Source organism: Temnothorax curvispinosus, unplaced genomic scaffold (assembly GCF_003070985.1).
Source record: "Temnothorax curvispinosus isolate PA1 unplaced genomic scaffold, ASM307098v1 QBEX01010155.1, whole genome shotgun sequence".
Taxonomy (NCBI): Eukaryota; Metazoa; Arthropoda; class Insecta; order Hymenoptera; family Formicidae; genus Temnothorax; species Temnothorax curvispinosus.
Genome location: NW_020219935.1, coordinates 1 through 21,070, shown reverse-complemented (window position 1 = coordinate 21,070; position 21,070 = coordinate 1). Strand labels below are relative to the sequence as shown.

General features: G+C 39.5%; 3 protein-coding genes across 3 annotated transcripts; 1 reads left to right on the top strand and 2 right to left on the bottom strand.

Annotated features, from left to right (window-relative positions):
* The first annotated feature begins 8,190 nt into the window (after nt 1-8,190).
* LOC112459814 (unc-112-related protein-like) lies at nt 8,191-15,025 on the top strand. The gene is made up of 7 exons (XM_025024142.1): nt 8,191-8,416; nt 10,085-10,353; nt 10,639-11,058; nt 11,644-12,072; nt 12,344-12,556; nt 12,637-12,873; nt 13,285-15,025. Exons 1-7 carry the CDS (start codon nt 8,191-8,193, stop codon nt 13,483-13,485), a joined length of 1,995 nt encoding a protein of 664 aa, XP_024879910.1. The 3' UTR covers nt 13,486-15,025.
* Nucleotides 15,026-15,086: 61 nt separating this feature from the next.
* LOC112459815 (testis-specific serine/threonine-protein kinase 3-like) lies at nt 15,087-18,116 on the bottom strand. Its single transcript, XM_025024143.1, has 4 exons — nt 17,475-18,116; nt 16,995-17,168; nt 16,026-16,691; nt 15,087-15,576 (listed from the first exon to the last, which is right to left on the bottom strand). Exons 1-4 carry the CDS (start codon nt 17,556-17,558, stop codon nt 15,415-15,417), a joined length of 1,086 nt encoding a protein of 361 aa, XP_024879911.1. The 5' UTR covers nt 17,559-18,116; the 3' UTR covers nt 15,087-15,414.
* Nucleotides 18,117-18,221: 105 nt separating this feature from the next.
* Nucleotides 18,222-21,026, bottom strand: LOC112459812 (bifunctional glutamate/proline--tRNA ligase-like; the record flags this gene model as incomplete). Its single annotated transcript, XM_025024141.1, has 5 exons — nt 18,222-18,489; nt 19,302-19,445; nt 19,534-19,922; nt 20,010-20,408; nt 20,484-21,026. Coding segments are annotated over 5 exons (1,674 nt in total), but the record flags the coding sequence as incomplete, so codon positions are not given.
* Nucleotides 21,027-21,070: the final 44 nt, after the last annotated feature.

Genomic DNA, 21,070 nt, shown 5'->3' with positions numbered 1-21,070 from the left:
GTCAACGTGTAGTTTCTGGGAAGGATGAACGGCATCGGAAAGAGATCTTAGAATGACGATAGCGGCGACGGCGCGTTTGCAATGGAAACAGTTGCCGCGGCCTTGACTCGCTAATTAGATTCAACATACATATTCATTCACACGGAGGAAGTCCATACGGATAGCGTCATCGTCGTGCCACGCGTCAATCGTCTTTTCTCTTCTTTTCATTATTTTTATCCTAAAATGGGCATTGCACGATCACGTTTACAATACCTACACGTTACAATACCGATTCCTTCGTAAAGTTCGAAAGTTCCTTAATGAAAGGAATAACGAATCTATTTTGGGAAACATCACGATGCTGCATTAGGTTTGAAAAGTTCGCTGTAGCGAGTAAACAAACGGAAGAAAAGACTTGTGGCGTACTTATTTTTATCAGACTTTCGTGCCTTCCGGTAAATTCGAACGTGCCCGTTATTTCTTAGTTATCTCGAACTTGACGGTGGGGGAACGTGAAACGTGGGAAACATTTTTAATCAGATACCTGTTGCGTGCATAAGATCTCTCGATGACGGTGATATCTACCTCCCGAGCATACCAAGAAAGGAAAGGATTCGCTTTGCACTCCTACGTGCGTTTAAAACCTTACTTTCGAACGCTTTAATAGTATTCCTTTATGTCCAATCGAGAAGGTAGTGTTTTTAGATCAAGAGATAAATCGAGAAAGTAGAACAATTTTTTTCGCACGTTTTTTTCTCAAAAATCGATTTCGAAAATCAAAGAATTGATAATATCCTCGATAATATCTCTGCGATTTATATAATTAATATCACGTATAATAAATCATATAACAATGTCAAAGTACGAATAACATTTAGATTGATTATAGATATTTAGATTTGATTATAACATTCAGAATTAGAAGATTTTATACGAAAAGATTTTATTGTATTTTTTATGTACTTTTTTTTAGATAGAGCCATTTTCTTCTCGATTGTGCTATCGATAACGGATTGTCCCTGTGTATTTTATTCTAACAAATACTTTTCTGAATAGTAATTTCAATGCACGATGATGCAAGCTGCATTGAACGGACACCTGTTGCACGCGCGTCCGAGCGATCAATCAATACCACGTGATACTTCACTACATGCAGTCTTACATGGTTCTGTTAATAAATGTCTGTAATACGAAAGTCTGTAAGCCCTTCAACTGGTTGAAAATACGAATAACAAAATTTAATGTCATAATAAACCAAAGGACTCTAATTTGATTCTTTATTTAACTCTATTTTATTGTTAACAAATAAAATGAATAAATTAATTATAAAACAAAAGAAGTCATATTTTGTTATAAATTTTGTTTAAAATATCTAGAACTATGAACAAATTTCCAATCTTTTATAAATAAGGAAAATTATTAACTATTTGTTTGCCAAATTGTTCTTACATTTAAATATAAATTAATTTGACTACAAATTAATCATTTTCGATATGTTATGTGATTAATTAAGATTATTTAATTTTTCGAATTTCTTTAAGACTTACATTATGCAAAATTTGGAACATTTTTTTCATATAATTTTAAAATGATTTAAAGTGCTTGATAGCAGACTATTACTAATATTTAGTATTTAGTTGCATGAATTTTATTTTGTTTTAGGTCATTGAGATAACTCGAAAAAAATTTACTCCGTGCGATCGTTTTGCTTCAAAGTTACACGGTAATTACATCTAACTAACCGTCCACAGCACGTCGCTCTTTCTCGAAAAGCTGTAAACCGCGTGGCGTGTTACGCCGCACGATTACGCGGCTCCCAGACACGCATAATAATATTTCTCACGGGCAGAAATTCCATTTTCAATCCTCGAGCGCGAACACGCTAGTTTATGTCGCTGGGGACTACCCTATTGCTAATTGCTCCAACTTTACGGTCGTTTATTTACCCAAGGTCTCGCATTCTAAATAAAGAATAATGAATAATAAACACTAAAATAATAGGCAATGAAGATAACGGATAATGCGAATCGCGCAATTAACGAATAACGTGAATGTGTATAATGAATAATATGAACTTTTATCTGCATAGGGTAACGAACTAAATGAAGATTTTCGTCTCTGGGAATTCAGCTATATAATGCCAAGTCGTAATGATAACATGCTTTCCTAACGCCTCTTCACAAAACGAACTGATCGTTTCGCGGCTGATCTCCCATCTTACACTCATATTAAATTACGAGTGATACATATGGAGCTTCGTATCGCGACGTTACAAACGGATTAAGCCGAGTTAAAGGCGTCGTGTCTGAGTAAGCGCTTATTTTAGAGCAATTAAGCCAGAGCATACGAAAGCAAATGTCTTTTTTTTTCTCGCTACTCTAAATTTTCCTTCTCCGCTGGCATTCTCCGTTCTTCGCGGTGTTTCACAACAGAACTTTGTCTATGAATTCTATAACGAATTTTTTGTTTGACCAACTAATTTTTTCAACGAACTTGTAGTCATTATAGCTTTTTACTTTTTTATATCAAAAGAAAAAATTCGTTCATAGTTCAGCAGTATAGTAGTCGAAATTTTTTAATGTATGAAATATATACGTCTATTTTTTTACATAGTTTTATTAATATCCCTGATAAAGTAATATATGGTGTAGTTATATATATGATAGACGATAAGTATCGAAGTATTACTAAAGTTACGCATTCCTACCGTTACGCCACTAGCAACGTAATCACGCGACATCAATCAAGGCGATTGCTCTCCTTCCATTCCCCCTGCGATTCAATCACTCATACCATGAAAATCTGATTATGCCACAACGCGATACAAGAGGGATTTGGTTTAAATAGAACCCAATGCAACAGGTTCACCAATTTGCATATCTCCCGCCTTCGCCGTCGACTGAATGACCCCCCTAGGTCTTAATTGTTGATACTTGCGTGTTTCCCGTTTACGTAATACGTGAATGAATTATAAACGAATTAAAAAATTATGAGCTTTCGATAATATCTGTCAGACGATATCTGATTTTTATTTATCTACGTCATCTACGCGCATAATTCATGAACAACATAGGTAAATAAAGAAGCTGTGGGAAGAATTTTAATTTTTTTATTATTGAAATCGCACCGAGACCATAATGCTTAGTGCCACGATCTCAAGATTCCACCATTTTGTGGCTTTGATTTCGTAGCTACTTGGGACTTGGGACTCCGGCGTTTATAAAATTGCAAAGAGAAAGCGACGCGGTTAATTGGGCGAACAGCCAAAGGGACTGAGACGTGTTCTGGTCTCCATGTGATACTCCCGGCTACTACTGTACACGCATGCCTTTGTACATCGTAAGAGGGTGGCTCGACAATGTTGAAGCACGCTTTGGACTTTGAAGTGAAGAGGGACGAGAAACACGAGTAGCGAGGGGTATACTTGGACAACGCCTTCGTTTGGGTGCGACTCAGACTCGGATTTACGCGCGGCCTTCGTTTTTTTTTTCTTTCGAGCAAGCGAAGTTAAAGACGGTGTTCTACCAAGGCGAGACAACTATTAGAATATCAAGGAATTATCGTAAATGTTAGGAATTGTTGCGTCATGCGAAATTTATCTCTTTTACGATATTATATGAGTTACGATATCACAATTAATTGCATTACTATTAATTTGTACATCTCCAATTTATTCTCCAATTAATAATTAACAGATTCCTATTTTATTTTTTAGCATCTGTCTCGGTTTTTATACATACATATATATTATCAGGTATTATTCAAATTGTTATCTATACACGTAACTCCTCTGCGCATCTAGCGCGTGACATTTTTGCAATATGTGAAAAAAGATAAGATACGAGATATCATGTAATATCACACATGCCAATCATCGATATCTTGTGCGTCGATGAAGCATATGATTTAAATCTTTGTCAAAATAATTCAGATAACAAATACAAATTACTTTCAATTTTGTTTTTTAGCGTTTCTTATTTACATTAATCGAGATATATTACACACACAAAGAAATATATTTTTTCCAATTAGTTTTTGATTTTACGTCTATCTGGTGAAATCCGTGAGCTTATACGATATTCATCTTGATTCTCGTTCTACCAAATGAAGAATTTTATGCAATAAAGTTGAAACTTCGTGTGCAAATTATTTATTTGCGGGAACAATCGATACAGGACGTTGCTTTCCGTAGCGCAGCGTCGAAATTACGCTGTTTTAAATCTCTGCAATGTTTCATCCCTCGATTTATCCCTGAGGTAGTCTTGCCCCTTTCTCTTTCGATCTCGACAAGCTCAGTAGCACGTGTGTCCCTGATGCAATCCTCTTTCCCAGCGCTGAATAGCTCGCGTTTCTTCACGCAAAATATGGAGAGAGTCAAGGGGGAGAACGTGAAGGAGCTCCTTGCTTTCCGCGCTGGAATTCACGTAGAGAAGAGGGAGAAAGAGAGTTCCGGTTCTCTTGCTGCATATAATACATAATACACGGATTACGAGTGCCTCGTTATCGCGTCTCATAATTTTATATATCCCGACTTCCGCGCAACGTCCGTCGTCGTAAGGGGGTAAGGGGGATGTTGGTGCGCGCCGCCACGTGCGCGCCCCGCTTTGTTCCCTTATTAAAGCTCACCCTTCTTGCGCCGAACAGCGTTTGTAAACGCTCCTTCGGAGTTTACACAGGCCGCACGTGCCCCGTAAGCCTTTCGTCGTTTACAGCTAGCGGATGTTCCGTCCACACAACTTCGCAATACCGCCACCGTGGATCGAGGCCTCTTTCCAAATTTTTGTAGCCATGTGTTAACCAGAAAGCCGTGAACGTTAGTTACGTCGTATTTTCGTACAGCCCGTTTCAGCTTCTAAACTTGTTTTTTCTTCAGAATTATTTCGTTAGTCGCAAGAGATCGAATGTGCTCTGTTTTAGTCCAGTAATCGCCCACGTTTCCACGACAAAAGATCAACGGAGCTGTTGAATCGTATGCTGTTGAATTCTCTTGATGAAACTCTCGCGTCGGACCCTCCAAATCCAGACACGAGGATGCTAAAATAGGATTCTTGTATCAAGCCGACCAACTCTTCCGCTCCTGGATACCTTGCTCGGGAACCGCATGCGGGTGAGAGCTCTCCCCCGCAACTCTTCGACGACGTAACGAGAACAGACGGACTGACTCTGCCTCCTGCCTCGCACCAGAGACTGAATTTTACGTGTCGAGCCGCGGATGTCGCGTATGAGCCCGTCATACTCTTAAGGGAGTATAAATAGGTGCCGTGCGCAAATATCGCGGTCGTTGCTACCGAGACGTGCCACGAAAGCAATTCGTGAACGCAAGTCGAATGGTCTAATCCGCATTCAGCGACGTTCTTGATTTTTACTTTCCGTAATTGCACGTATTCGTCAGACCGCTTCGTAAAATTCGCCCGCGCGACGAGTATACGCATTCCATGAAGAGAAGAAGATACGAGATTAATGAAATATATGTAAACTGTTTCTAAATTTATATTATTAGTTTATCATTATTAGTCAAACTTTTTATAAGATCGAATAGCTTACCTTGAATTATGTGGCTTGTTTTATCGTTACAAATTATTTCTATGGCTCGAAATTCTATTATATTCTTTTTTTTTTCTTAAAGAAAATTATAAAGATCTATTTTTGTTTATTTATTTAGAAATATTTGGTTTCTTGTTATTTAAATCAAATTAAATGTAATTAATCTTCTTTATAGTGGGATTACATTTATATACATTACATTTATTATATTTATATAATGATATTACATTTATTATAATGGCAAATTTCGTGAAAAAATAGAATATTTTGAAAAATTGTTAAATAGAAATTTAAAAAAATACTGTTGTTTTAATGCTGAGGCATTTATGCAACTTTCAGTCTTACATCGTTGCAATTTGTGTTAGTTACTAATACAGTAAGAATCTAACATTCGGAATTTAAAAAAGACTGTACTCGAGCTATTACTCGCCAAAGAAAAAAATCGATTCCAAATCGGTCGAGGAATCACTGGGTGAAAGGAACGACGAGAGTGGCGGGACACCCCGTTTACGACTTGTTGCTCGATGTCAAGTCTATCAATCACGTACTCTCTCAGTTTTGTTGTTTCTCGACGATTAAAACGAAGGCGGCGGTATAGCGAGTCATAAAAATATTCATGCCTCCTCAAAATATTGCATTTTTATGGAAAAAAGAAGATTTGATGACCCACTATATTTATATCAATTTTTGCTTGAATTTGCAATTTATATCACATTTTTCGCGACACATTTAATCTTATAGAGTATAATATAAGATTATGAATGTAATAAGAATATATGTATTTTTTTTTTACTTCTTTCGGAGTTATATATTAATGGTATTATACTTATATTAATATTTAAAAAAAATAGAGTTATGGGATTCTTCCCAAATATATATAGGAATATATATCAATTAATCTCTCGATTCACGCAAACCTTATTGAAAAATATCAACGCGACAGAAATTAATGAGTAGTAAGAAATTAAGTCGAGTATCGAGTATAACTAATCATTCAATGTTATCGAATATGAACGTTACTCGGGGATAAATTACATTTTAACATTTAACCATTTCCTTGCGGAATATCGATAAATATCGGCGCGTTTTCGGATGCAAGCTGCAACAATATCGATAATTCTCGTCGTCCACGATGATTTCTTTTCTTAGATCTTACCGCTAACTTGCAGTGTACATATTTGTCCATAGCGATTTGCGATGATCTCGATCGTCGCGTGGACGATACGTTATTACAGCAACGCGCCGTCGTTACCAGTTAAATGGGAACGAGAGAAGACGCAGATGTGGAAACAGAAGAGCAAGAGACAAGAAATAAATCTGTTCTCTGTCTTCTCCGCGCGTGGGCGAGTCCGGGAAGACGCGGAGTGGCCGGCTATCCGAACGAAAACAAGCAGTTAACGATCGAGCGGCCAATCTGAAATCCGCGAAATATTTATAGATCGCAGCTGCGATCGCGGTGGAACCGATCTAGACAGGCAGGAAAAACGTATTTCGTTCCGGCTACACGCGAGTTTTTAAAAAGTGTTATTTAGACCTCGCAGATCCGCGGCCTCCCTCGCCATCGCGTAATCCAGGTTCCAATCGGCTCTTTTCGCTTCTCGTTACGGAAATTCCCTTCGCAACTTTATATTTGTAATTAGATTATAATTGTGTTCTCATATGTGTACATTTCCTCTCATTCGTATCCGATTTCGGGGTCTCCCTTGCGCGTCTCTGCGCGCCAGCCCCTCGCGATTGCAGTCCCACATGTCTATATACGGCTTAATGGTGATTTTAAGCGATACTTCCCGCCGGCGCCCCTCTCCCCCCTGGGGACCCGCATCGACTTTCGGTACCCCGAAATCGTTAAACGGAGCACGTATAGGAAATGTGCTACGCGGCGCGAACAGCTGTGAAAATTGACTTTTCGACGAAGCATAAACGCCCGTTTGCGCTCCGTAATTCCGTCGACGGATATCTTGTTCCCGACCCGCGCGAGCAGCCCCTGCGGTTTTCGACGGACGAAACCCTTGAATTTACTCTCGGCATTGCACTCTTCTCGTCTTCGCATCCGATCTCGCCCGCTACCGAGCCCTTGAGTATATTTACTCGGGATCGACGTGTATACATAAACATCGTGTTCTCCCATTCGAATGCTCTCAAAAACCGACAGATATTAACTCAGGTTCTCCGGATTTTCAAAAAACAAGATAATTCGGCCAACTGTAATGTGATAATTCTGAAATTTATGTATCCGTAACTAATTATTATCAAATCGTGAAAAAATAGTTTTGAGAATTATTTAAATACACAGCGACGCGCGAATTTAACGTTGGATATTAACATTATTTCATCAGTTACTTGCAGCTATTAAATAGTACCGAAATAGCAGAGTAACTGTAATATATAGAGTGTTTTAGACCTGCCATGCCACTCATTATGTAATATTATAATATCGACAAATTCGTTTTAACTTAAGATAATTTTAGTAAGTTGTTTTATTAATTAATTTTAGATATGAGAAAATAGGGAACCAACACGATACGAGCTAAACACAAGATTTTACGTTAACAATCGTTGGCCCACTATTCTCATATAACTTAATTAAAATTTTACTTATAAAAAAAACGATTTACTCTTCGTACTTGAATTAAATTGTTTACATCTATCGTTACAGACATCGCTATGGACTGGTCGGACCACGCGCTTTGGTGGCCAGTACGGAATCACTGGCTGACCCGAACACGCAGCACCCTGGACCAGTATGGCGTGGCGGCGGACGCGTTGCTGCATTTCACGCCGATGCACAAGACCCTGAGGGTGCAATTGCCGGACATGCGATGCCTCGACTGCCGCGTTGACTTCTCCGTCAAGACGTTCAACGCGGTCATCAATTTGTGCAAGGAACTCGGTGAGTGTCCGCGAACCCATTGACACCATTTAAGGAGTCGCGATGGAAACGAGCGAATCAATCGAGCGCGGCTGCGTGCCTTCGTTAACGACGATTAAGTACGAGGAACGAGAGAAAGAATGTCGCGGACGTCAATCGATTAACATTGTAGATATAATGTACAGTTAGTACATGTATTTAACTAGAAAAATTTCGCGTCTCTTTTACACACGCATGCTGCAGCGTCGTATTTTCAGCTTTCGTTGAAAATAGAATACGCTTCGAGAAAAACGGGATACTCCGTGTATATATTTCGACATGATATTACGTAATCCGTTTTGCAACAGCAGCCTGGCTGCTTCTATGATTATCCGAATGACTTTACGTCGCCTCGTCTTTTTCATGACAAACCGATTGAGCAAGAAATCTCCCCAAATTACGAAATCGTTTGTTACGTCGCGTTTTCAGGGCACGTCGAGAAATTATTACAGTTCGTTACAAAGTTTTATGTATTTATTATCAATAGATAAATGTGGCAAGGGTCGCGATGCAAGCGCGTCGCAGCACGAGGTGGATAAGCGTGTCAACGCTTATAATTAATATTGCACGCGCCAACGAAATAGAAGCGATAAGCTCACTTTTGTCACGCGAAGGTCGCGCATAAACCGTCGCGGCTGTCGATTTCGCCACCGCGGCATGCTCACCGAGCTCGCTTTTTAATCAAGGAAGTGGGTTAACGCGATAATTCCCGTCGCGAGGATAAAGCTGACTCCCCGAGTAGGAGGAAGTACCGTTGCAGATACGCGCTTATCATTCTGCTAATGACCTAAAAAGTAATTCCGCGTTCGGGAAATATTGCGTTATAACGTTGCCTTGAAGCGAGGTGACCGTTGATCTTTACGCGACTCAGCTCGTTCCAAACTCGCTACCGTTTTTGCACTTCTGTCTAGTGCTGAGACTATCCGGATAGCCGAATATATTCGAATATAAAAAAAATAAAATCCTATAAAATCCGAATATTCGGGAAAATTATAAAATAGTATTAAATACAGGAATAGGATATTTATGAAAAATAACGAATTTTTTTTTAACATTTGTTTACTTTTCGGCTTATTACACAAATAAATCAAAATTCAAATGTGTTAACATTAATCTATATAATACTAACAGATTATTATTATATATATTATTTTTTTATTATATATTCTCGCATAATTCTCCTTGGAGTGAAATTTCACTCTAAATAGAGTGAACATACTGACTCAAATTTGGAGTAAATTCAAACTCCATAACGAATAAAAATTCAATCCAATAATTTCGAATATTCAGATTATTCCTTTATTATTTTTCTCTTTTGAATATCTGGATATTCAAAAAATAAAATAATTCGGATTATCCTCCCAGTACTATCCGCCCAGTTCTATCAGTGATTCTATTTAATAAATAAGCATCGACGATACGAGATCAGTGTGTCATATTCATAAATAGACACCAACGCGATCTTTGTCCGTCAATTACTCCATTCCCTTGTAAGAATATAGGGAATGAATGTCATGATTGTTTTTACTTCGCCTTTGGCTCCTCGCGCTGAAGCGAGGGAGAGACACGTTATCTCTCTATCTCTCTCCTCAGTCGAATAGACTTGACTCTAACGCGAGATTAATCAAATCCTTACGATCGTTGCCGCAGGCATTAGACACCCGGAGGAGCTTTCGTTCTGCAAGCCGCTCGAGCCGAATCACCTGAAATACAATCTGAAGGATCTGCCGGCCAAGAAGAAAATTGAGAATCAGAAGAACGGGCATTGGAACGTACCGGCCGACACGAATACCTTCATCCCAGCCAGCCAGAGTCCCAGGGGATCCACAGGAAGTTTAGATCAATCGAGCCCATTCATGTGCGCGCCGGTTACGCCTAACAACAGAAATCACAGCACACCGATCAGCTCTCCCGTCTCGGTAGGCCTACCGTACACAAACGATATCTTTCTTTCCTTTCGTTCCTACTGTGATCATACTGCTAAATATTTAGAATTATGAAATAAAATATTACTGTTATCTATATTTTTACATATTTGTTTCATTAAATATGTATAGTAATTTCTTTGAAAAAGGATCAAAATAGAATGAATTTTATGGAATGTACGGTCATGATATGTTGGACAGATCTGAATAACGTAGATAACGTAATCATGTCGTAGTTATTTTATGACGATGCATCAAAATTGCGCTTGCAATTTCCAGTATACCGGCACGTGGAAGAGGAACAACAATTCCTCCGGCTTCGGCAGCACCGGCTCCTTCAACGCGAATAACAGCACTATGAGCCTCGAGGCGTTGAACGGCGGACTGACGGAGTCCTTGGCGCAGAGCCCAACGTCGATCTCGCCGGAGGTGCGGGTGAAGCTGGTCAGGCCGAAGAGCCTGATCGAGAGGGCGAGAATGAACGTCGCCTGGCTGGATTCCTCCCTGTCGATCATGGAGCAGGGTATCCGCGAATTCGACACGCTCAGGCTGAAGTTCAAATTCTACTCCTTCTACGACCTGAATCCGAAGACCGACGCGGTGCGCATCAACATGATTTACGAACAAGCCAAGTGGCAGTTGCTCGCGGAGGAGATCGACTGCACTGAGGAGGAGATGCTGATGTTCGCGGCGCTTCAGGTATCTGAACGATCATTGTGTCGGCAGAAATGATCATTAATGCGTTGCGTGTCGAAATTTTTTAAAACGCTTGTAGAAAATAAACGCGGTCTAATGTAAAATGTTAAATGGTATAAATAGACCGACGTGACAAGAACCGATATGGAGATTCGCTTATAAATATTACGACAGATGCAAATGTATCACGCAGGCGGATAGAGACATTGGAATGCGTTCGTATCTCGGTTTTCGATATTTGATCCTTCCATTCTTTGCGACCATATATACGACTCACCGTGCCGGTTTGTTCTCGATATATTTATGCCGCTTCGTCGCGAGGGAGGAACCCCACGCGACGCATAATACATGCAAATAGTCACGTCCTTGAACCGATTGCTCCGGCCGCCAGCCGGTGTTCCACCATAGCCGCGATGCCGTCACGCGACAACACAACCAAGAAAAGATATGTGATCATCTCGCCTCGACCCACAAAATGTGTTTTGTACCTCTTGCACACCCACTTTCCCCGTCCTCGCAACGTTGAACGGAAAGGAAAATAAATAGAAAAAAAAAACAAGAAATTTTACCTACGCTTCTCCATTGCAGGTACAAGTGAATCTTCAGGCGAGCGTGCCGCAGCCCACCTACGACAGCAACGGAGCGACTTCGCCCGTCGAGGACGATATCGACGCGGCCTTGACGGATCTGCAGGTGACCCTGGAGGGCAGCAACATCAGCAACGGACCCAGCGACATTACGCAGGTGCCCGAGCTCTGCGACGAACTGCGTTTCTTCAAGCCGAAGCGTTTCACATTGAAAGCCTTCAAACGCTATTGGTTTACGTGCCGCGATCTCCAGCTCAGGCTCTACAAAAGCAGGGAGGAGGCGGGTGGCTCGGAATCGCCGGTCTACGTGATCAATTTGCGCGGCTGCGAGGTCACGCCGGACGTACATCTGTCGCAAGGTCGCTACGGGATCAGACTGGAGGTGCCCAGCGCCGAAGGCATGACCGAGATGTGGATAAGATGCGACAACGTAAGCGGATTAAACTCGCATTAATGTGGCGTGTCGTCGCCAAGCAGCAGCATTATTGAATTAACCGTTCTCAAATATATATTAACGCTTGTCACACGTTGGTGTTTGGCCACACGCCAACATATAATAACATACATGTTGCATCGAAAACGGAGTTCTCACGAGTGGAGTTTCTCTCAAGTTTTACAAAATAAAAACTAAATGTTAGAACTGATTCGATTCCCAGATACTCGCTTGAATTCGATCCCATCACGATTCTTTATTATTTTAGGAACAACAATACGCAAAGTGGATGGCTGCGTGCAGATTAGCGGCCAAGGGCCGCACCCTCGCCGATGCGTCCTACGAGAGCGAGGTCAACAGTATCACAGCTTTTCTGCAACTGCAGAGGCCCGCGCCCGCGCCGGCCATCAATCCGAGCGCTTTGGACATCGTACCGGAAGACTATGTCGCGCCTAGATTTGCAAAGAAGTTCAAAGGAAAGGTAACAAATCATTCGCATTCGATTAAGTGATGAATGATCGAACCAACTAGTCGCATTGACACTTTTTGTTTTCCACATAGTTGGTGCAGAGAATCTTGGAAGCACACGCAAACGTTAAAGACCTGCACCTCATCGAGGCGAAGTTGAATTATATCAAGGCATGGCAGTCCCTGCCGGAATACGGTATCTCGCTTTTTGTCGTGCGATTTACCGGTAAGAGCAAGGACGAGCTGCTAGGTATCGCCAATAACAGGCTAATGCGGATGGATCTTCACAGTGGCGATCATCTAAAGACTTGGAGATATAACACCATGAAGGTACGTATTCATTTGCATATTTTATGTGTTGTTTGTATCCTCTCGTAAACTTTTATTCGCGGATATCCCTAAACGCGCTTCCTTCCAGATACTTGGGGCAATTTTGAACTAATTTTTTCTTTACAAAAATATCCGTATTTCATGATTATGGATTAAAAATAATGGATCTTCCGAAAATTAAATTCTAAGAGCAAGAAAATAGATATATTCTTTTAAGATATTCTTTTAATATCCTTTTAATTCATACAGATTTTGGTAAAGTTATAATGTTTTGAAAATCGAAAAGTAACGATAAATTTTGGATACAGAAAAATCGTTTAGAATTGACTGGAGTTCCATAATTCCAAAAGACGCTTTTAGTGAAAAATATATATCTCAAGATAAAAATGCATGATCTTGTCTCTTTTACAGGCGTGGAACGTTAACTGGGAAGTAAAGCACATGATGGTACAATTCGAGGAAGAAAATATCATTTTTGAATGTCAATCAGCGGACTGCAAGGTTGTCCATGAATTCATAGGAGGCTACATCTTCCTATCAATGCGCTCGAAAGAGGCGAATCAAACGTTGAACGAGGAGATGTTCCACAAGTTGACCGGTGGATGGGTTTAATCCAGTACTGCAACGAGTGTATAAAACCGAAACTAACATATTCTGAAAAGCGATGATGAGATGCGTTCCACGCATTACCTATTCGCGCTCGTTACGTGCCTGTTCAAGGACCGACCGTTTTTGCATGCTGGTTAACACTTGTAAAAATATTTAAATCTGGTCGTATTTATCATGTTTTAACATTGTATACTGTAAATAAAATATTGTGTCCCTTCTACGCGTAAGCGGTAGTGGAGGCAAATTAGATTTTTATCTCGGAACCGGTTAAAACTATTCGGATTTGAACGTTTTTTTTTTTATGTAGGTAATTAAAAACACACTACAATGTTTATGGGTTAAAAATTGACGCTTTAAATAAGAAATTCAAGAAAATTCCGAAAAATTGAAATTCTAAGACAAAACATTTTTTAACTAGCTTGCATTTTTTGCTTATAAACTTAAAATAATTATAAAAAAGAGGTTTTTCAGATAGTTAATCATGTTTTTATTGATTACAATTTATAAAATTCGAAATGTAATATTTTACAGAATAAAAAATAACATTACAAAAGCAAAAATTGCAAGCTAGTACGTTAAAAAAATGTTTTGTCTTAGAATTTCAATTTTTCGGAAATTTCTTGAATTTCCTATTTAAAGCGTCAATTTTTAACCCATAAACACTGTAGTGTTTTTAATTACCTACATTTAAAAAAAAAAACGTTCAAATCCGAGTAGTTTTAACCGGTTCCGAGATAACGCACTTTTTTGGTCTAATTTGCCTCCACTACGGAAGAGTTTTAGTAACTACAGTTATTTTTATTCGACAGGAGGCTAATTCAGAAAAATGTTTACCGATATGTTTACCTTATTATTAAGGTACAAATAATATTGACAATCGTCACAATTATGGTTTGTTTTGCACGAAAAAAAGTTTTCTATATTTACAACGGTTTTATAAATAAACATCTGCGAAACTATTTTACAAAGATGAAGATTATACTTTTATACGAAACTTTTGCTATTTCGAAAAATAATTGAATAAATAATGCCGAATTTAGGAACAAATATGTAAAGCCCGTACAAGCAAAAATCTGTGGAACATATCGCGGAACGTTAGATAACGCTTTACACAAAAAAAGAAAATTTCTTTAATTCTTTAAGGAAGGATAGCGTGAAACCGTCTGTGCGGTTTCGAGTGTTTTATATTCTACAACTGTTCCAAAAGAGTTAATCTAAAAATTATTTTCAGTCGGCGATTTCTTTTACGTCGCATGAAAAACTTAATTCTTATAATCCTCCCTCTCATATTGCGTGTCAGTATCCTCTTCAGTGTCACAAGGTGCTATACTAACCGAGCTCGACTTCACAACGCAAAAGATCGAATCGTGTAAATTATTTGTTATTTTCATGTAAATTAGATGTAGAAGAAGAAATATATCACTTATATCGTTATATATTACATTCACAGAAGATACCCCGTTATATGTGTATGTAACCAAAAAAAAAGATTATAGTTTTGTATATTAATAGGCAGTAACTGTACAATAAACTTATTAATGTATTCGGCAGATTTTTTAATTCCTATTCTCTCCATTGTGCCGTGAAATCAATAACATACTATAATTCGACAATTTATAGAAAAAAAGTGAAAATTGATTTTATTAAATAACATTTAACGTTAATTGATTAAATTTCCCTCGTGTTACTTTTGACAGGTAATTTACATCAAATTGCAATATTATGGACTTTATTAAGCAACAATAATACGTTATCAACATCCATGTAAGTTTGCATTGGTCGTGCAATCCAATAGGAAATTAAGAAAAAATATTCGTAAAGACAAGTGTAAATGTTTTCGAAAATAATTGTTTGACATTTTTAGTCTGCAATCTCTTGTATTTTCAATTGTATAGCTTGTCGATGTGTGATTAATTCTCTTCGCGTGTCTTCTTATCCCACGGTGATAGGCAATTGCTGATCTTTCCCCGAGGTATTTACCGTCTTCGAGGACGGTTGATTCTTATTGTCCGAATTTTTCAATGCAGGTAGTGCCCTCGTTACGACAGGTACGTTTCCGATTCCCGACCCGCCCAGATTACCGCCTCCGCACATCTAATTGCACAGGCGACAAATCGTTACGCTTCTTCGAAATAATTTTTGTGCGGAACGTTGCAATTATTTCTCGGACTTATTATGTGAACAATTGCGCGCTCAAAAGTAAATTAATTTTTATGTAGCAATCTTTATAAAACCCTATGTTACGTGTTTAAAAACTTTTGTATCATGTCAATCAAGACTCCTGGTTTCTCACTGCAGGTGAATTATAACAGAATAATGTAAATTTTGTTTTTACACTTCAAGACACATTAAAATCAATTTTTTACACACATTGTAACTCTTATTATAATAATCTTACAATGCTATTTCAATTAATAGCTAACAAAAAAAATGCTTTTTATAATGCATAAAAAACATTCCTCGCTTCTATTATCATGATCCACTATGACTAAGAGACCAGGAACCTTTAATGTAATTCTATAATTAATGCTGTTTGTCGTAACCGGAGTATGACTAGGCGGTGCTGAGTGGACGAGTCTTCCGACGAGGGAGCCCGTTCTATCCTTCCTCGCTCTCACCCACTCGTGGCCCAGCACCCTCTCGAGCGTAAGCCTAAGAGTGATGTCCGGCTCGAGGATCTGCCGGACGATGTTCTTCGCCAGCGCGGACACGGTGTCGCGGACACGGGACCTGAATACCCAGTTGCGCGACATCTGGTCCTTGAGGAGCTTCCGCAGATTTTCGTCGTCGAACGGCATCGTCGCGTTCAGCATGATAAAGAGGATGATGCCGAGCGACCACACGTCCGCCAATTTCGGATTGTACGGAGTGCCGGCGACGACCTCCGGCGCGGCGTAAGCCGCCGAGCCGCAGTACGTCTGGCTTAGGACCCGCCTGCCCTCGTGGTCCATGCAGAACCTGGCAAAACCGAAGTCCGCCAGTTTCACATTGAACTTCCGCGAGAGTAGTATGTTCTCGCACTTGAGATCCCGGTGGGCGATGTTCTTGCTATGCAGGTAGTGCAAGCCGGACGCCATCTGACGAAACCACAATCGCGACTGTTGTTCCGGCACCATGCCGTTGGTCTGCACGAAGTCCAGGAGATCGCCATTGTCGGCGTAGCGCATGAAGATGAAGACGCGCGGGCCGCGCTGCAGGATGCTGTGCACCTGCGCTCGACGAAATTAGGATTGCTGACGCGTTAACGTCAGAATTGGACGAAATGCGATCAAATTACATTAGATTACAATTACTAATCGTCATTACATTAATCGCAATAATCCCTTATCACCCACATAACTTTATTATGATAATAAAGTTCCAATATATCCCTTTTCGAGTAGAGAACTCGAAGTTACTTTCAATAGCCATGGTCTCGGCCAGTTTTGAAAGAAAAGAGAAACAGTATGAGTCTCCAATCATTCATCCCTTATCAAAGACGAAGAGATGAGCATTTTCCTGGTTACTCTTACTTGAATGATATGCGGATTTTCTATCTTCGTTAGGATTTCAAGCTCGCGGGGAAAGAACTTGTCCAAGAAGTCGTTTGGCGCTTTCTCCTTATCGAAAATCTTACAGGCCAGACGCATCTTCTTAGAACTCGCTCCATCGATATACTCTGCTAGATGGACGGTCGCGTAAGAACCCTGAAAACGATAATTCCGTGTATTATAAAACGCAAAATTTGTAGTCATGGTTCTGGCGCGGTCGACCAACACCATCAAACAATTACAAGATGATTCTTCAAAAAGTGAAGAGAATGAGTATGGAAAGAGATAAAGATCACCTTTATGTAATAAATATAATTTAGGAAACAGTCAAGAGGCTGATTAAATAGTAGCCAAAAGCCATTGTACAAATTGAAGAAAGTGCTATCGCGAGAACGGACGAAGAAGCGGGAAAATATTAAAACGCGTAAGAGAAACGAAAGACAAGAGGGAATAACGAACAACCTGTCCGATCTTCTTGCCTATGAGATAGCCCCGCTGCTCAAGAGCGTTCACCTCCGAATTTCGGGGGCTGAGTCGCGTGGCCATGCCAATTAATCCTTCATCGATTCCTCATCACTGACCCTTCCCCTCCTGAGGACGGGCAGTCAGTCGAGTCCTCGATCGTCTTCTCGCCACGACACGTGCGTAAAGAGACGTTTGCAGGATTCACCCGGGAAATTTCTCTATCTTGCTCCCTTCGCGTTCACGCGCGCTATTCCTCGGCCGGCAGTGGCAGGTTTCGTTGACGCGATCTCAGCGGTACGCGAAGCATCACCGAGTACCACGACGGAATGGTGTTTCGCTGCTACGTCGACGCTTCCGGTGACAATGCGGATACGTTCGGTCATTTGAAGCGGCTGCGAGCACTAGAATTTTGGACAAGCCCGGAACCAGCTTGTGCCTGGTGTGCGACGGGAGGAAGGTAAGGATCCGCGTCTCATTCGAGCGCAGCCATTATACTTGGAAAAGTGAGAAACAATCAACGCGCGAGATCGATCTTGCGTGCGGATCTCGGACCGCTTCTCGCCACGGAATCCTGAGGCTACGAGTCAATTTTTGGACTATGCTCGTCGGCGACTCCGTCCCCTGAGTACCCTCGTCTCTCCTCAGAAACATAATAATGCTAATTTCGTCGAGAGAGAGAGAGAGAGAGAGAGAAATCAAAAGGAATAAATAAAAATTAAATAAAAATAAATGACAAACTCCATATTACTTACATGCAAAAATTTCAGTAAAATTTATTAAACATTATATGTATATGAACCTTTTATGGATGCGTTAGTAACTACGTCCAAAAAGTGTATAAAACTTCGCTTTGTTCTCGCAATCTTGGTAAATACATTTCAACTCATTGTTACTTTCGAAAATACGCTTCAACTCATCGATACTTTCGATAGGTTTCGTCAATTTTGGCTGCTTAAATGGTATACACAGACTCTTGGCGCCCATAGTTACTGTTCCGTCCATCGTGTTCAATCTGTAATTAGTCATATTGAGTAAAAAAAGAAAGCTGCTTTAATTTAGTCACTAAGTGACTAAATTAAAGAAAGTTTAAATATATTTTTAACAAATTTAATTTACATTTAGATTTTCAAATTATTAATGTAAAAAAACAAATTGTAATATGTAAATACTATTAATAAATAATATGTAACATAGTGATTCAATAAAAAATAATTAAAAAGTGCAAGATGAAAAATTATTAAACAAATTACTTATTTTTACGTTTCTTTCTTTCATTACTGAGTTAGAACATTTTAATCATCCCTTTTCTCATATGATTGGCTATATTTTATTTCAACTTTTATTATAATTTGAAAAAATCAATTCATACTTTCTTAGAAAAAGGTAGAAGTCGAAAAATATAACTTTAAAGAAAAGTGCTTCAAAGATTTTAATATTATATATCGTCACAACTCTACAATATCTTTTGTAGTGATTAATTAAATTTTTTCTATTTATTTCGAATAAAAACTATAAATAGAGGATGTCACTAGGTGACAAATTAAATAAAAATTTAAAGCAAGATTTGTTAGTTATTTCTTAATCATCTGTTTCAACCATTAAAACCGCGGAAAAACTGTTTACAATCTCTTTCAATACATAGATATTTAAAAAGCATTCCGACTAACATCAACTCAAAATGTACAGAATGTAATCTACTTAAAAAAAAAAAAAAATTTGTTTTAATTTGATATTTTAGTCATTCATAAATGCATTTTTCTGAAGTTTATGATAAGCAATATAAAGTGCATAAAAATATTTTTCATATACAGAAGGAAATTTTACCGTGCGCTTTGTTGCTTAATGTTATCTTCACACTCCGGTTCTCCGCAGAAAGGTGACAATAATAAATTCTTTTCATCGAGCTCGAGTTTGAATTCGTCCCAGTTTTCTACCTGTTTAATATGCTCGTCTAACTTGTGCTTCGCTCTATAAACAAATAGATGAAATTGAGTGACGTCAACCATATGTTATCTCATGAATGTTATTGGTTTAAAAATTTTTGAGTAACATTTACCTCTGTAACAAGCTGTCTTGCACCTTTTTCAGCATACAAGTTACCGATAAAATTAACTCATCCCTTTTGACAACTTCTCGCTCAAAGTTATCTCTTCGTACTAGTGTTACTTCATTTCTTTCCATGTCTCTTGGACCGAATTCAATTCTGATTGGTACGCCTTTCAGCTCCCAGTGGTTGAACTTCCATCCAGGTGTTCGATTAGGTCTAAAATCATCCCGCACTCTAAATTTATTTATTTTCAATTGCTTGACCAGAGAGGCGCATTCATTTCGAAGTTCCTTTTTCTTTGACTCAGACATGCTTGCGACTATACCGCAGGGAATCACAATAACTTGTATTGGTGCTACATTTGGAGGTAATACCAAACCTCGATCATCACCGTGTACCTAAATAAATAAGTATTTATTATAAAATACATAGCTTATGCAGCATGCCATGTGTCATCTATATATAATGATAATAATTGTACTAACCATTATCATGACTCCAATAGTTCGTGTAGTTAAACCCCATGAATTTTGATAGACAAACGTTTTTTCTCCATCCGCGATACCTTCTACCTGGACATTAAACATTTTCGAAAAGTTTTGTCCTAGATGATGGCTCGTCGCTCCCTGTATCGCGCGACCGTTAGTTGAAATAAACGCCTCGACAGTAGTGGTATAATCGCCACCCGCGAACTTCTCCTTTTCAGTCTTACAACCTTTGATGACGGGCACCGCTAACAACTCCTCATAAACTCTAGCGTACATATCTAAAATGATCAACACTTCCTTCTCCGCTTCCATCTTCGTAGCAAACGCGGTATGACCCTCCTGCCATAAAAATTCTCTGGTGCGGAGAAACGGTTTGGGATCTTTAAATTCCCATCTCTGCAAACAAAAATAAGATAATTGAAACGGAGCGGTATTAAAGTAGAGTAAAGAAAAAAGACTGATAATACTTACCACAACGTTGTTCCATTGATTGAGCTTAAGAGGTAACTCGGTGTCAGACCTCAGCCATTTGGCATAAGCCGGGTACATAACAGTCTCCGAGGTGGGCCGTATAGCTACGGGCTCCGCCATATCGTCTTCGCCGCATTTTGTTACCCACGCGACTTCCGGCGCAAAGTCCGTTATATGCGCCTTCTCCTTTTCTAATGCGCCACGAGTAACGAACATCGGAAAATAGCATGGTTCAACACCGAGCGCCTTAATCTTTTTATCGATGTACTCCTTTATCATCTCCCAGATCAAGAAACTCCACGGACGAAGAATGTAGCATCCTGACACGTCATAATATTCAATCATTCCGCTCTTCGTGATAACTTGCGAATACCAATCAAAGAAGTTCTCTTCCTTCTTCGCCTCCAGTCCTAATCTCGTCCCAGTTTTGCTTGTATCTGCATCCTGACTATCCGCGTGTTTCGCAACTTCTTTCTCCGACGTCTTTCCGGGCTTGGGAGAATTTTGCTTTTCCTTTTTCGACGCTGCCTCCGAATTCGCGGGCTTCCAATCCTGACCAGTCGTATTTCTATAGTCACTTTTCAGGC